Raw genomic sequence first — 15,952 nt, 5'->3', positions numbered from 1 at the left:
TTGTTTTTGGGCACGGTTTCGGTTTCGATTGGCCTGCCAGCCTGTCAGGAGCGAGGTTGACTTGCAACTAACGATGGCACTGGATCCGCTGGCTCCGCGCTGACGGCAACTCCATTAACTGGCAACCACAGCCGGAGTTTCTGCGCCAAGGGAAAGAACATGTATGAGCCGGGGAGTTAATAGCTCTACACTCGGTGTGCGCTGCGATTGCGCCAAGTCTGCATGTTAAGGGACCTCTGCCCCCGGCTCCCTGCTTCCTGCATCCCCGGTTTATGTTGCAAACAAAAGCAATTTCCGTGCGGGTGCCACTGCGAGACAGACGACGCGGCGTCATCGTCATCATCTTGGCGGCCACCCCAATTTTTGCAACGATTTCTGCACTGAAAGTGGTCAACTGGGGGAGGAATGGCCAATGATGCTTGGAAAAACCCACCCCGCACCCCTGACGATGCACTCAAAATGTCAACAGATTGTCAGTTAACAAAACATGGGGATTGGTTTATTCAGCAATCCCAAATGGAATTAATGACTTGAAGAAAATTAGAGGAATTACAAACTTAAATTTGAAGTTTCCATGTGTGATAAAGTCAGCCAGTCTTGCTAAATATAAGCGAGATCCTTGGAATATTACCCAATTAGGTATTCATTCAGAAATAGGCATACAACTACGATTCTTATAAATTAAGCTTAGTTTAGCTTAATAAAAGCTGAGCCTATAGATAGAGAAATACAAATTACAAACAGAACTTTTGGTTTACTGTGACTTAATTTTTTATCAGAAACCTGAAAGTTATATTCACAGAATGATAATGTCAAATAGTACATGCAGTACAATTAAAGATAATTCTGGATCCTAAATCTTAAGTTACGATTCCGGGTTCAAGTCCCAGCACTCCTCTTGTTCCTGGTCAGTCAATACTACGTCTTGGGAAAGACGTTCAGACAACTCATATGGCTCAGAGTCCTCTGATTCCTTATCGGAATCTTCAATTATAACACATTCTTCATCTATTTTTAAGTTATTCTCCTGCAGTAATTCCAGCAGGACTTCTTTTGTAGCACCGACATGATGCAGGCGATCCAATAAGTGTGCAATAGGCACTTTAAAGGTATCCTGGTAAGAATCCAGCTCGTTCTCAGATAAATTAGCAATTCTTTTGAAACGCTGAAGTTCAATTTGTACTTCGGTCCAGAGTTTTTCCTTCTCGGTGCGGGTATCCACATAAAATGGGTAGTCGACGGAATGAATCAACTTGTAAGGAGTGGATTCATCATCCAGTTCAGGTGTGGCAACCAAAGGATTCTCCAACTGCATATCCAGAAAATCCTTGCGGACGAATATGGCTATCTGTGAAACGTGACCCACGGATTCAAGGTCCTTGGGAGGATTACCCACTCCCATTAAGGAAAACATGTAGTTCGGGTATTTCTCAACAATACCCAAGCACCAGGACTTGAACTCCTCCCGGGTCCATTCAAACTTGTGATCGTCATGGCGAAATCCATTTGGCAATAGGGGATTGAACCGCGTGAATATTACATTATAATCAGAGTTTGGTGTGCTAAAAACCACCAATTTGGGCTGCATAAAACCAAAAATATTGGAAGGTATTTTGGACAAAACATCGTCGTATACGTGCTCGATTCTAAAATAAATGGGTAAGAATAATAATAGAATTATATCATTTTTGTTTAGAAATTCTATTACAAAATGTATTGAAAAATTTGTATTCAGTATTGAAATGTCTAGGTAGGACTCTATTGTTACAATAAGAATACTTACAGCTCCAAAGCAATTACAGCATCTGTGTCTCGCAATTCTTCCGAAGAATCTGCCACACTTCCCTGTAGAATCTGAACGCTTAGAGGACCCTCACGCCGCCTTATATAATCAGAGACCAAAGGATCGACGCTAGTTGAGTTTTTCCTGAGCAAGGGCTCGTCAATATCCACCTGAAAATAAATTTTTTATTCAAAAATAGCCTCCCCTTAATGGAACAAAATGGAAATGAAACCACTTTGAACTACATGTTTTCTGTATTTGCATTTAAACATTTACTATTTTTTTTATTGTTGTATGACAACTGTTTAAAAATAAGATTTAAAAGATATTTATATTCTATAAGTTCGAATAGTGGAATAATTAACATTTTTTAATTGTAACTTAAATTTTAGTTTAAATGTGAAATACTATTTCCGTTACGCCACAGATAACGATTTTGGTTATCTAGAGCTAAAGTACGTTACAATTTAAATTTAATTTAAGCGTATTAATAAATTAAGTCAATGTATATTTTTTGTAACTGATGCATTAATTTATATATGTATGAACATTGTGAATGTAAGCATTGAGAATTAGTTATTAAGTAATTTTAGATGTGACTGAAATTTTTAAGACTCCGAAAAAAAACTAAGTTCATTAATAAAAATAAATCCAAATTTGCATAAACAAATATTCCCCACATTGCTGGAATTTGGTCTCACTAGAAAGGCAGTTTGCCAACTTAGCCTGCGGTCACACTACAAAAACCGTGCACAGGAAGAATGTGTAATTGTTACGAAAAATCAAATGGAAGCGGAATTATAGTGGCGAGCAGTCTGTGAAAGTGCAATCGTGCACCGTTGCACCAAGTGAAAAACGTAGGCACCACAAATTCAATCCCCAAACAATCAAAAACTGCGAAAAACCCCCGAACACTTGGAACGGGTCAAAAGAAAACGAAGAAAAACAAGAAGAAGAAAACGGGGTAATACGTGAGAAAAATACATACTGAAAAATCAATTCGACTTTGGAGCCCAATAGCAAATGGTTAGCACGCGGAAAGCGTTGAACTCGGTGGGGAAAACCCCGTGCAACTGAATAAATATGCCAGCATTTAGTTCTTTGTTTAATAAAGCCGGCCAGAAAATCGATTTTTTTCGGGGCCCTCGGTATGTTTGTATGTCCGAGTGTTTGTATATTTCCAGACATGGTGGTGCGTTCGCGTTTGTTTGTGTTTGTATTCGTGCCCCCGGACGCGCAGCAAACTAGCCCGTTTTGCAACACTAGAGAGAAAACAATAAAATGAAATACAAAATAAAATTGGTTGAAAAATAAAACAAACAAACAAAAACAAGTCCCAATAGCACAATCAGCAAAACATATACGACTTGACCGCCCAAAAACAATGGTCTGCACTCACGCGCCTAATATAATCAACCATCACGTTTTACAACACTACCAGGAAAAGAAACAAAATAATTAACTGATCAAAATTGACTTGAGGGCAAAAAACACAAATCCCAATAGCACAATAGCCGAAAACTTGAATTTGAATAAATAATAAGAGACTGCCTGTGGCCTGAACTCATACCTCAAAAATAGATAATTAACAAGCTCTGTGTTTCTTCTTCTTTCGCCATCAGTTGAAAGAGAATCACCGTGGAAAGCGGAATCGCACAAAAACAAGCCAACTTTTGCCTACATTTTAAGGCACACCGCCTAACCGACAGACTGAGTCACTGAATCCAAGGGGAGCTGCCATCGAAAAAGACCAGAGATCCTCGCCAGCCGCCGAGATGGGCAAGCGCCTCCAACTGGAGCGCCCGACCTCGGATCGCAGTGCTCGCAAGCGAAAGCGCTCAGAGGTGAAGGCCGCCGAGAAGTGCCAGCGCTTGAGCGGTGGCTCCAGCAGCGCCAATGGCTTCGAGTTCCACGAGAACGATGACGAGGAGTCCTGCTCCTCGGCTGGATCCGCTGGCGGCATGGATGTGGATCCCCCTACACTATTGCAAACCCCGCAGGCACGCAGTTTGCTCTTAACAGGAGCCAGCATCGCCAGCGATCATAACAACTCCAGTGTGATGGAGTCACCGCGCCCGGTTTACACGCTCCGACCCTCGGTGGTCAATGGAACCATTCTGAGGGATGTGCTCTCCAAGGCCTGGCGCTTGGGGCGTCCCATAGGTAAGAACTTTCTGGTAGAGAGTGTGGTTTTTAGTCTTAAGCACTCTTTTCCATCCCAGGCAAGGGCAACTTTGGCGAGATCTTCCTAGCCTCCGATGACACTGTGTGCCCAGCCACTTCGGAGACAGCCAAATACGTGGTCAAAATAGAGCCACATTCAAATGGGCCTCTTTTCGTTGAGATTCACTGTCTGATCAACACATCCCGGAGCAAGGGTAAGCTTTGCATCATCACATCCCCCATCACATCCATACTCAAGCACATCTTACAGATTCATCAGATGTCGGAGAAGATGCTGCCATCCTGCCAGCCCAACAGACGCATGCCCTCAGCAAGGGACCGCCCTCTGGGATACCCAGCTTTATTGCATCGGGGACCCACTACTTTGGAGACGCTCGCTATCGCTTCCTGGTGCTGCCGCGCTTCGATCGCGACCTGCATTCGCTGATCAAGAACTCAAGGGTGCAGCAAAAGTCACTCCTAGTGCTCGCTGTACACATACTCAATGTCCTAGAGAATCTACACGATAAGGGTTATTGTCATAATGACATCAAGGCCCAGAACCTAATGGTGTCCAAGTGCAAGTACCTCAGGAAGCAGTCATTTCCCAAGGGCACTGGGTACGACGAACACTACGAGGAGAAGCAGCAGACCACAGATAGTGGCAACAGCTCGGAGCAGGAGACCAACGACGATGACTACTTCCTAAAGAACGAGAAGTTCGCCCTGAAGCGGATTTCGGATATTAAGCAGGACGAAGACGAAGACGACGAGGACTTCGACGATGGCGCCACATCGAACAGCAACAACAGCAACAGCCTGGACATCTACCACACGCCAGTAAACAAGAAGCGATCCGCTCGCAGTGCAGTTCAATTCAGCGGCTCGAATCCAGTTCGTTCGTGTCGTCGGGAGAAGCGCAACTCAATGTACGAGGAGATGGTCAAGTCGCACTACCTGCGACCCACCAAGCGTATCAGTTACCGCGAGGAGTTCAATGAGGAAGGGTACCCCAAGGCGACAGAGGAAAACAGTGATGAATCGCCCGAATCGTCAGACAACGAGTCGGATGAGTTCATTCCGCCTTCGTCTCGCCGCTCGGGTAACAGAAGAGGAAGGAGCGCCCAGATGGCCAGTCCCAAGAAGTGCTCGGTTTCAACTAGGGCAACACGCCACCAGGAGAAGCTGAAGAAGGAGCCAAACGGTGACCACAAAGTGCGTAGCCGGGGCAACAAGCACTTGGACAGCCAACCAACTGAGTACAAGTTCCTGCCCACCGAGGAGGAGCACGTTTTCCTCATCGACTTTGGCTTGGCGTCCAAATACCAGGATCGCGGAGTCCATCGCCCTTTCATCATGGATCAGCGAAGGGCGCACGACGGCACGCTGGAGTTTACGTCACGCGACGCCCACCTAGGCGCCCATTCCCGACGAAGTGATCTGGAGTGCCTTGGCTATAACCTGCTGTACTGGTCCGAGGGCTATCTGCCCTGGAAGGACGTGGCCCAGCAACAGCAACAGGAGAAAGTGCACCGCGCCAAGGAGCTGTTCATGACGGATGTGCCCGAGATGCTGCGCCAGTTCTACGGCAAGCAAGTTCCTAAGTATCTGGGAGAGTTCCTGCTGCAGATCGGTCAGCTGGCCTATCAGGAGCGGCCCAACTACGAGCGCTACCGTAAAATCTTTAAGCGCGAGTACCAGCGCTTGGGTCACGACCCCAGTCAAATGCGACTAAGCAGCGAGGAGATCCTCCGCACCTGTGTCTCCTCCAAGGACGCGGTGGATGGCAGCAAGTGCGACATATTTGAGCTGAACAACAAAATAGCCACCAATGTGATGCGCAACTCGGCGCTGAGCACTCCGTTCCAGGAGCACTCGCTTACGAACCGCGTGTCGCCCAAGAATCTGCGTTCCAAGTCAAATAAGAAAACTACGAAAAAGAAGTTTTCGTGGGCGGAGGTGCTCTCACAGGATCCAGATCAAATAGCACGTGAACGGGCAGTGAAGGAGTTTGAGCGGGAGGAGTCCATATGTCCGCTGGAATCCCGTCTTCCAAGGCGCTACGACGGCAAGCCCACCTACGCGATACTGGCCATGGAGCAGAGTCGTCGCGAAAAGGGTTTGGTTGTCCAAGAGCATAACGACGAAGAGGAAGAAGAAGAGGAGGAGGACGATGAAGAGGAGAACCAGGAGGCCTATGATGATGAGCAAGAGGAGGAGGAGGAGGATGCAGATAGCGTAGAAGGCGAGGTAAGCTATAAAAATACAACAGATTTTGAGAGATTTGTCTTGCGGTTGACCAAGACATCTGTGATTTTTTAAAAGATCCATTCTCATAAGTGCATTTCTTTGATATAGGATGACTCGGATGGCGAAACGGAGGAGAGCGAGTGCTCGCATCATTCCCAGAAACCTGCGCGTGGCCGTCCAAGGGGCACCCCACGAAAACGAACAACCAGTAAGCAAGCCCAGGCGCAGCAGAATCAGCCGCCGGTGAAGGCCAGTCGTGGAGTGGGTCGTCCGAGCAAGAACGCGGGCGTCGTAAGGTTCCCCACGGGAGCCGTGAGCAAGAACCGCTCAACGCCGCTATCAGCAGTGGCCAGTAACAAACGTGGCTGCGCCACACGCAAGGAGAACTCCGCTCTGGCATCGGCCACCGGCGAAGGGGAACGTAAACTGAAGCCGAGCCGTACGCGCAAAGCTCTATATAAGACTGAACCCAAACACGGCGAGCACGATGCGGAGAACAACTCGAGCCTGCTGGAAATGCAGAACCTGTACGGCGAATACGATGACGAGAACAACTACGGCAAAGGGCGCAGTGTCCACTCGTCCAGGCACTGCCGCAAATGATTGCCAGATGACAGATTAGGAATAGAGACTAGGGACGATCAATAGAGAAAGTCGGAGAGCAGAGGATGAGGAACAACAGAACAGAACAGATAGGCAGAACAGAAGGAACCTAAATTGGCTTTCAAGTATTTTTAGTAGTAGTTAAGGTACGAACAGAACAGGACAGAACCTACTTCGAAGCTGTCGGCAGACGAGGCGTAGACTCGAGCTAGTGAGACCGACATGACGTGTAATTTTGGTTTTTAAATATTAAATCAATAAGATGACTTAAGTTTTTTTGATTCGCACTCTCAGCTCCATAGGGAAGATGTTGTTGAATTATCCATTATACCATGTAGTCCCCAGTTGTAAGAGATGTTTGTGTGTTTAAACGGTGCGCAGGAGCAGTGCACCATTGGCCTTGATAGCAAATCCCTGATTTTTAAATTCTTATTTTATTCTTTTCAAGTTTTGTGTTAGTTTTGTTAGGTTATATACTTCATATTATAGACGAGATGTACTACCCTTTCACCCACATTTCATTCAGCCAGGTACATACTCTCCTCAAAAAGTATTTAATATAACTAGATAATGGTTATTTCATAAACATGATACAAGTCTAAGTTAGGATATGCGTGTATAAACAAGCAGCGGAAATAAATAAAATAGAATTGTATTTCCTTAACAATTAAACTCAACTTGTTTCTTTCTTATATCATAATTATATGTAAGTAGGTAGTCTTACCAGTAAAATATTTTCTATTTTTTCTATGCGACGCATAAGCTGGAAAAAGCGCATCTCGGCACAGCCAAACTCAACCACCTTCTTAATCTGATTGGACCAGCGGGAGTCCTCCAGGATCTGGATGGCGGCGCAGTATCTCTGCTCGTACACCGGTGGATCGAAAGTAATGCCGGTTTCAGTCATTTTTGTTAGGGTTTGGAAATCCCCGCAAGGAAACTTGTAGCAAAACATTTTCGCGTATTATTAGAGTGACCGGATTCTAGAATACAAATCTTATTGCCAATAAACTGGTGAAAATATCAAGAACTCGTGATTTGCATATCGATAGGTCTTGTATATTTAAAAAACAGGCGGCAATCTTATGACAGAGGTATCTCTAGAGGTCAAAGTCACAACCCTAAATATATTTTAATTGGGATTATTTCTTAATTTCTTCACTAGAGCTAGGGTTGTTCTGGTTTTAAGATGCTAAAACAATAATACAGTAGTGAAACAAAAACTTCCAACACATGATATAATATAAACTCATCAGTTGAGGATTTTTATGATAAAAAGCTATGGGTTCCAAAGGACTTAAGGAAAAAATGCCTTTTCTATTATATATATTGACAGATATTTTTCCAATTTTAAAAGTTTCCTATTCCCTCACCATTGTACTGGGGAGTTTTCTTGAAATAACCAACTTTATGGAAATTAGTCTGGCTTTTGTGGTCAGGGAAATCACGCAACTTCCGGCATCCTTTCCGGGCGACCTTCGCTGCAGGTGCTCGACTCACATGTTCGCTGCAACTGGGTGGTGAGCCCCATTGGTGGGTTACCACTCTATCCACTCGACCGTCAAATTAGCAGACAGGTCTGCAGGTCGTGGGAGCATTCCATATTGGTAATGGTTGGGTAGATAATGCCAACGTCAGCGGTCCGTATTTCACATGAGCAAGCTTTTTAACTTTTCAACCTGCTGCCATAATTTCCAAGCTAATTGCCCTGTGTTTCAAATGGAAATTTATAAATCAATAAATTTTAGTACCGCGCTGGTGGAGGTCCTTTCCCCACGGTTGCCATAATTATACACGTCGTCTGTTCTGTCGCCGTGGACGGGCTGTTGTTATTGTTTGCACTGAAAGACGTTGCCGGGGGCTCTCATAAAGCCATCAAATGCGAAAAAACACTGCAAGAAACTGTAGTGGCAATATTGTGTTGATGGAATTTTGAGTTCTACAAACTGATTGCATTTTCACCAATCTTTTGTCAAACAATTTTATTATAATAAGATTGACAAACACCTATTTCTAATATGTATCCAATTTAAAAAAAGGGTTTTAGCCAACTAATCCATCTGAAATGTTGTTTCTTAAAATATTTTTTAGAAAATTGGCCTTACCAAAGTAATTTTAACGAAAAATCAAGAAACTTTAGCTGAGCAATTTAAAGTCAAATCAAACAAGAGATCGGATAAAATAGCTTAAGAACCTCCAGGAAAAACACCAAAATTCCGGACAATTTCAAAACTAATCAAAGAAGACAAATGCACTTAATTAATCGAACAAGTCCCCTAATGAGTATTGTAATTATTTCAGACATGTATTCCTAATTATTTTCTGTGCAAATGGGGGCCGGCAGTCCGCACGGAAACCGAAAATCCAATAACGAAACCCAAACCTTGCGTGCTCCGCGAAGTCTTCGGCTTACCAGTTTAGTTTGCAATCGCCACCCGTGCCTTCAAGTTGCCGCCGAACCATGGCCCTTTTCAATCCGCACCAACTGTCGAATCCCCGGGCAAATGTCTTCATCCTGGTCAACTTGGGATGCGAGATGCTCTACGTGATCGACCAGCGTCTAAAAGCGCAGCAGATTGCACATGACAAGTCGGTTCAGGGTAAGGAATTCCATGAAGTCAGAAACTACGACCACAGAATAATTGAAATGTTGGACCTAGAGGATGTCCTTGAATTTCGCAAATTGTCCTTTGTGTTTTGCAAAGGTTAAAGTGTACTATATTCAAGTACAAGGTATCTTTTTTTTGAGTTTTGAAACATTTCAAGATTGTTCTTTGATAGTTTTAAAATATTTTAAAGGATTAAATAATTCAACTGGATCCTTTTCTGATACTTATTAGGAACTCTAACCAAAATTATGCTTAAAACCTAAAAAACTTATGGCACTTTCTGAGTTTTAAACATACATAAGATTTAAATGGTTGTATATAAATTATTTTATAATGATTCATGGTAATGGAGTTTCTCAAATTTAAAATTAATATTTAATGAAGTCCCTTTTCTGATACTTATTAGAAACTCTTAGGACCATGTTAAACTAAAAGTTTGCTTTAATCTTAAAAAACTTATGGAAATTTGGAGTTTAAAACACACATTATAATGATTGTGTATAAATTGTCCTACAGTGATTCACGATGTGACTACAGTACTGCTCGAGCCAAAGTTTATAGACTCTCTGCTGAACGGATCGAAATCGAACAATGGCCAACTCCTGACTGCCGAGCATTGCAAGTTCATGCTGAATGACATAGCCACCTGCTCTTTGATGAGGCTCGATGAGCAATCCATGTCCAAACTGTGGAACCTGATGACCATGGTTTACAAGTGGCAACTGTTCGTGTCCCGCCATCAATACCACCTGCTGGAGATTACCTTTCGGCACTTGGATGCGGTCAACAGGTTGTATCCGGACGCCAAGCGGCACATGCTGATTGACTTTACGAAGAACACGCTACTGGACTTTTGGAACTCCTGCGGGGAGGAGGCGCAGCTGTCCATCTACCAGACGAATCGGGCCTGGCTGCAATGCTTCAACACCAAGATATCACTGCTGATTCGCATGGGCTTTCAGGCCATGGACGGGAGTTTCTTCAAGGAGGTGGATGAGGCGTACTTCACGGATTACGTCCAATCAGCCGGTGATAATATCTATGCGAAGAGTGCGGAGCAGCGAGAGCGACAGCAGCGCGAGCCCAACAGCATGGATCAACTGGCCGCCCAGCTGAACATCAGTCCACCGCAAGGCGAAGATCTGCAGCCCATCAACGCCCGCCAGTTCCAGCAGCAGTTCGAGCAGACCTTCAACAACGTGCTCTTTGATGATCCAGCAGCTAGTTCTTCTGCCTGCGAGTTCGTCCAGCTGCAGCCCATGACCCCATCCTCGGATAAGGAGGCGACAACGATGATGTCTCGGGGTGGGGGATCCTCGCTGAACAAGAACCTGCTCGACTTGTACAGCAAAATGCCTTAGAGCCAAAGCAGCTACGTTTAGGAAATATTGTATTTCTTGTTCAGTTGGATTTTGTAAATGAATTATAAAAACGCCGTAAGTTGCATAGTTCTCGTTTGTTTTTGTTTTGTTTTCATCGAAGACATTGTTGTGATCAAAAAATAAATCAACGTTAGAATTTTGAGCTTGCGACTTATGTGAACAACTGTGAAATGTGTGGTGGGGGCGTGTGGTGCAAGGTAAAATAGAACCAAAGGTCGAAATGTACAATTACAAATATAAAAGTTAAGGGCGTGCTCCTCATCGCGCTGCTGCCTGCGCTACAGACTTATGGCAACAACATATATATAATCAATTACTCTTCTCATTTTGTGTGTCTCGCTTGTAATACGCTGCCTCCATTCAAAGTCAGCAAAGGAAAAGTTCGTCCGTGTTGGTGGTTGTGGTGTTGGTTCTCCAGCGGCAGGATCCGTTTACATCTTCGCCTTGAGCGGCACTGCGTCCACCATGATATGCAGGGCCATCTTCAGGCACTCCTCCGCGGAGCTGATCTGCTCGCACGGATAGGCTGCGCCGTATTGCGTGAGAAAGTCGCAGTACTTCCGGTAGTTGCTCACCGCAAAGTCGTAGTTGTAGGCGCCCAGCGACTTCATGTCCGTGTCATCGGTCACCGACGGCACCGTCGCCTTGTGGGGCATCCGCCCGAAGGTGGGGTAGTCCAGCTCGCAGCCCTCGCACTTGCAGTCGAAGCGGTACTGCATGGACAGATTGTCTAACCGCTGCTGCTTGCTGAAGATGGCGAAGTGGGCGCTGAAATATAGGATATTTATTAGTATTTATATCTACCTTCAGTAGGAGCTACAATCGAGTTATATTCTATTTTTATCAAATGTTACATAAGTTATACGAAATGAGATCGAAGAAGAAGAGGAAATATAATAGCCAATAAGTTACCATTAACTGTGTTTTGGGCCATGCTTGGATAATTATCAGTGAAATTAGTGTTAGGCTATAAATCTATATTAATTAGGCATACATATAAGTCTTGCCCCCTCTCCTTTGGCCACCACTCACCCATAGTTGTCGTAGAGCACATTTCCCGCCTTAATTGGCCGCAGGACAAACAGATACGCCTTGGTACCCTCGTATATCCTTAGAGTATTGGGCGCACACGAGTGATTTAGCAGCGAGAGGAAGGCGTACGCCCCGGACGAGTGCGTCTGGTCGTCCTTGGTCTCGTTGACCTGCTCCACCAGATCGATGCCGTGCATATTCGAGGGCGACGTCTGCAGGTGACGGAACAGCAGATCCGTGAAGAAGTTCATGCCTTCCTCGCCGCCCAAATGGTCCTTGAGCGGTGTGTATTCGATTATGAAGTGCTTGAGCACGGCACAGACCACGGAGCGCTGGAAGAGATCGGAGACGGAGCGCAGGTGCTGGTTGGTCACCAGTCCGTGGATGGCCCGATAATGCTCCTGCGGCGACAGCTGTCCGTAGTCCAGGTCGAAGGCGCACTTGTGCTGATTCTGCGGCTGCTCGCAGAACGCCATCAGCTCCTCGATGCTGGGATAGAGATCCAGGGCGGCCAGCGTGGTGCGCAGGGCGATGCCGTGGATCTTGTTGAACATGCGGTGCAGAAAGTCAATGATGGGGCACTCGAAGCGGTGATAGGTGGACATGGCCCGTTGCTTGCACTCCTCGGAGCAAAACATGACGGAGCAGCAGCTGTCGCAGGGTATAAGGGTCAGGTAGTTCTCTCGCTTACAGGTGCCACACCGGATGTACCGCATGGGCGGCAGTAGAGTGGAGCAGAAGGGCTGCTCCACGGCCACCAGATCACCAACGACCAGATCCCGATTGCTGACCACAAAGCGACCCTCGTCGGCGGATTCGCGCAGCTCCAGGCAGTCGGCGATGTACGGCACCTGGGCGTGCGAGTCAAAGCTGAGCTTGAACTCGTAGGGCACCACATCCGGTGGTTGTTGATCGAGTAGCTGCTGGCAGTCCCTTTCCCGCTTGTCCAGTTTGTGGCTTAGTCTCGTCGGATAGTTGGCCTTCCTGGCCAGCTCGATATTGGCCAAGCACTCCCGGTAGCGCTTCCATTCAAACAAAACCGCCGAGCGGTTGGCATAGCCTATGGACAGGTGCTCCGAGTTGGGTTCGGCATAGCATATGCTCTTGTTGTATAGCTCCAGGGCCTGGAAAGGATTACAGGGTTAATTAGTAAATTAAATGGGGGTTATCCACGGGGGAGGCTTTCACCTGAAAGTATTTCCGGTTCTTCAGCGAGAACTGCTCGTTTCCCAGCATCCGGAACTCGACGCTCCGCTTGTTGCACTTGTCCTCTCGAAGCGTTACGTTCAGAAAGATCTTCTCCATGTACTTGAAGTCAATGAGGGCCCGCTCCACGAAGTCCACCTTGCGGTGGTTCTCCTTCAGCTCGTTGAACTTGCCGGATATGATTCCGATGAGCTTCCAGTCGCTCAGCTTCTTCACCAGATCATCGCTCACGTCGTACACGTCCATCTCTTGTGCGGGGGGGATAGTCCGTCCTGTGGCTCCTGGAGATTTCTCCGGATGGGATCTGATTGGTTCGGATCCTTCGGTTTGGGGTCCGCGTGTCGACGCCGCCGCCTGTTTTTTTTAACCGGAAAATCGGTTCGTTTGGCCCACTGCAGGTGCCGCGAATTATTTAGCTGGCGCAAGTGTTGACCGCTAATTTGCGATTTCACAGACAATTTTGGTTCGGCAATATTGCAATTATCCACAGGGCGATTTTAATGTTATTTTTTGCCAATCCGCTGGAAGCAGTGTGGAGTGTAGCCTGCAAATAATTAACCCTGCAACGAGCGAAATGCACTAAAAAATACCGCGAGCCAATTGCGTGCGTTAGCCAGGACATGCACCTAAACTTTTATTGTAAATTTTTGTGTAGAAAATTTTGTATTCTTATTTTAAAAGTAAATAAATAAAAAAGGTAAATGACTGAAAACCAAACAAAGGAGCTACATTTCCAAAAATATAGTAGTATTTGTTTAATGGTTTTTATTTTTAATGCCACATAGTTTTTAAAATCAGCAGTGTTTACACACCAGATGCATTTAATGGCGCTAACTTTGAATTCCCCTAGGGGGGTGCACACACTGGCGGCGAAAATTCTTCTTTGCAACTTCCTCTTCCTCTTCTGACGGAATCCAAGTCTTTTGAATATTTCGGGGAATTATTGGCAGCCAAGTTGTTTGTTTAACCATCGCCCTGCTGTCAGACGGCCGCCGCACCAGTTCGGTTCAAGTTGAAGGCAAGAGAATATTATTTTTAGCCAGTAGGCCACAGCTAAGTGTCACCCGTGTTCTGTGTAAAAATTTTGTTTGGCTGCGACTGCAAATAAATCAAACCGATTTCGTATCAAATCAAGAGAACCACGAGCAGGAAAGGTAAGTGAAAACAAAAGGGCGTGTGCCGAGTTATGAGTTAATGGATGGGTTCCATCTGATTTCTGCAGAAAATGCCCATCATTCGGCTGGAGTCCGCGGACAAGGAGATCTTCGATACCGACCAGGAGATCGCCAAGTGCTCGGAAACGATTCGCACCGCTCTCGAGGATCTGGGCGATGAGAGCGACAACAGCATCCTGCCCTTGCCGAATGTCAACTCGCTGATCCTGAAGAAGGTGCTCCACTGGGCCACCTACCACAAGGACGATCCCATGGTGGCCGAGGAGGATGAGAACAAGGAGAAGCGCACGGATGACATTTCATCCTGGGACGCCGACTTCCTCAAGGTGGACCAGGGCACCCTGTTTGAGCTGATCCTGGCCGCGAACTACCTGAACATCCAGGGCCTGCTGGATGTCACCTGCAAGACGGTGGCCAATATGATCAAGGGCAAGACACCGCAGGACATCCGCGACACCTTCGCCATCAGCAACGACTTTTCGCCGCAGGAGGAGGAGCAGGTGCGCAAGGAGAACGAGTGGTGCGAGGAGAAGTAGTTGGGTGCCCCTGACTTTCCCATCGCAAGAAGCTTTAATGTGGATTCCTTAGCTAATATTATGGAGTGCTACAAAAATCCATACTAATTCGTTTCAAATTTGGTTATGCCAGGATTTTGATGCACATTAAACTATTGAAATAAATGGAACATTGAAAATATAATTGATTTCTTTATTTTTGTCCCAAGAGAATGTTTGGTTGACTTGTAATTCTTCAATTTGGTTGAGAAGAAAAATAAATCGGGGATTCCCACAGCATGCGAAATTAATCTAATTTCATTGACTGCCTTATAGTTATAATACTTTTGATACAAATGCAATTTTTATTAGTGTACAAAAATATTTATTAAAAAATATAAACAGATGTGCAACATTTATGAAGTTTATGTCATTTACAGAGCGCATAACAAAGGAATGTGGATTGGTGAACCTACACACATATTTTAACTAAAAAATCTTAGAATGAACTCCAAGAATTTGGACACGACGGATACCACCAGATTGGCAACCATTCCCAGGATGGTGAAGCCAAGATCTATGATGTCCTCAAACTCGAAGGACCGCAGGAACCGGAAGACGAACAGTGCGACCAGCACCACCAGGACGGGTTTCACCAGGGAGAGCAGGAACCGGAAGGCGAAGAGCAGTGTGTACCACGTAATGACAAGAAGCAACACGTAAGCGATCAGTTCACCCAGGTCAGAGGGCATGGACACGTTCTTGGAGACGAATTCGTAGAAGACCGTGACGGAGGACCCGTCATCCTGCCATGGACTTCTCTTCGGTCTGATATTACTGCAGCTTTCCTGTTCCATTGCTTAGTTTACTGTTCTGAAGAATCTGGCTAGGCACACTGATCGATCGGCAGTTAAGTAGATTTCACTCACAAAATTCCAATTGCAAGATTATAAACAAATCTCCAAATTGCGAAAGTCAGCTGTTTTAGTATGACCGCATTTCGATCGTAGTGCTGCAGCCCTGCACGGTGGTAAAATTGCAGGGTAACCCGATTTTTATATAGGTTTTATTTTTTTGACATTAAATAATTTAAAAAATGATACAAAAATATTTAGGAATTTGGGTAAGGTATATATATTTTTATACCAGTTACCATATTTAATTTCGTCCGATTTCTTTGCCATTAGTTTTGGTTTAAAAAAAAAAAAACTGAATTAAAAAACTTTTGCTTCGTCATAACCTAATGATTACCGAA

At 45.3% G+C, this 15,952-nt stretch overlaps 6 protein-coding genes across 9 annotated transcripts; 3 read left to right on the top strand and 3 right to left on the bottom strand.

The window, feature by feature from the left end:
* Positions 1–595: 595 nt before the first annotated feature.
* On the bottom strand, positions 596–7,755 carry LOC119550438 (small RNA 2'-O-methyltransferase). 2 transcript variants are annotated; one of them, XM_037859112.1, is made up of 3 exons: positions 7,524–7,755; positions 1,784–1,953; positions 596–1,646 (listed from the first exon to the last, which is right to left on the bottom strand). In XM_037859112.1, exons 1-3 carry the CDS (start codon positions 7,752–7,754, stop codon positions 866–868), a joined length of 1,182 nt encoding a protein of 393 aa, XP_037715040.1. In that variant the 5' UTR covers position 7,755; the 3' UTR covers positions 596–865. The 2 variants fall into 2 exon arrangements, with proteins under 2 accessions (XP_037715040.1, XP_037715041.1); XM_037859113.1 differs by lacking the exon at positions 7,524–7,755 and adding an exon at positions 3,183–3,311.
* On the top strand, positions 2,502–7,471 carry LOC119550437 (glutamic acid-rich protein). 3 transcript variants are annotated; one of them, XM_037859108.1, is made up of 5 exons: positions 2,502–2,640; positions 3,406–3,946; positions 4,006–4,161; positions 4,218–6,196; positions 6,305–7,471. In XM_037859108.1, the coding sequence occupies exons 2-5, from the start codon at positions 3,559–3,561 to the stop codon at positions 6,797–6,799; spliced, it is 3,018 nt and encodes a 1,005-aa protein (XP_037715036.1). In that variant the 5' UTR covers positions 2,502–2,640; positions 3,406–3,558; the 3' UTR covers positions 6,800–7,471. The 3 variants fall into 3 exon arrangements, with proteins under 3 accessions (XP_037715036.1, XP_037715037.1, XP_037715038.1); XM_037859109.1 differs by lacking the exon at positions 2,502–2,640 and adding an exon at positions 2,682–2,809; XM_037859110.1 differs by lacking the exon at positions 2,502–2,640 and adding an exon at positions 2,729–2,747.
* A 1,451-nt stretch (positions 7,756–9,206) lies between the features above and the next one.
* On the top strand, positions 9,207–10,932 carry LOC119551016 (protein OSCP1). Its single transcript, XM_037860070.1, has 2 exons — positions 9,207–9,399; positions 9,925–10,932. Exons 1-2 carry the CDS (start codon positions 9,261–9,263, stop codon positions 10,767–10,769), a joined length of 984 nt encoding a protein of 327 aa, XP_037715998.1. The 5' UTR covers positions 9,207–9,260; the 3' UTR covers positions 10,770–10,932.
* On the bottom strand, positions 10,850–13,717 carry LOC119551015 (SET and MYND domain-containing protein 4). The gene is made up of 3 exons (XM_037860069.1): positions 13,011–13,717; positions 11,823–12,946; positions 10,850–11,558 (listed from the first exon to the last, which is right to left on the bottom strand). The coding sequence occupies exons 1-3, from the start codon at positions 13,272–13,274 to the stop codon at positions 11,222–11,224; spliced, it is 1,725 nt and encodes a 574-aa protein (XP_037715997.1). The 5' UTR covers positions 13,275–13,717; the 3' UTR covers positions 10,850–11,221.
* A 204-nt stretch (positions 13,718–13,921) lies between these two features.
* LOC119550341 (S-phase kinase-associated protein 1) lies at positions 13,922–14,902 on the top strand. Its single transcript, XM_037858961.1, has 2 exons — positions 13,922–14,182; positions 14,251–14,902. Exon 2 carries the CDS (start codon positions 14,254–14,256, stop codon positions 14,737–14,739), a length of 486 nt encoding a protein of 161 aa, XP_037714889.1. The 5' UTR covers positions 13,922–14,182; positions 14,251–14,253; the 3' UTR covers positions 14,740–14,902.
* Positions 14,903–15,059: 157 nt separating this feature from the next.
* Positions 15,060–15,675, bottom strand: LOC119550554. Its single transcript, XM_037859339.1, has one exon. It carries the CDS (start codon positions 15,552–15,554, stop codon positions 15,183–15,185), a length of 372 nt encoding a protein of 123 aa, XP_037715267.1. The 5' UTR covers positions 15,555–15,675; the 3' UTR covers positions 15,060–15,182.
* Positions 15,676–15,952: the final 277 nt, after the last annotated feature.

This window comes from Drosophila subpulchrella, chromosome 2R (genome assembly GCF_014743375.2).
Source record: "Drosophila subpulchrella strain 33 F10 #4 breed RU33 chromosome 2R, RU_Dsub_v1.1 Primary Assembly, whole genome shotgun sequence".
Classification (NCBI taxonomy): domain Eukaryota; kingdom Metazoa; phylum Arthropoda; class Insecta; order Diptera; family Drosophilidae; genus Drosophila; species Drosophila subpulchrella.
Note: the sequence above shows the minus strand (reverse complement) of the source record. Positions and strands in the feature narration are given on the sequence as shown.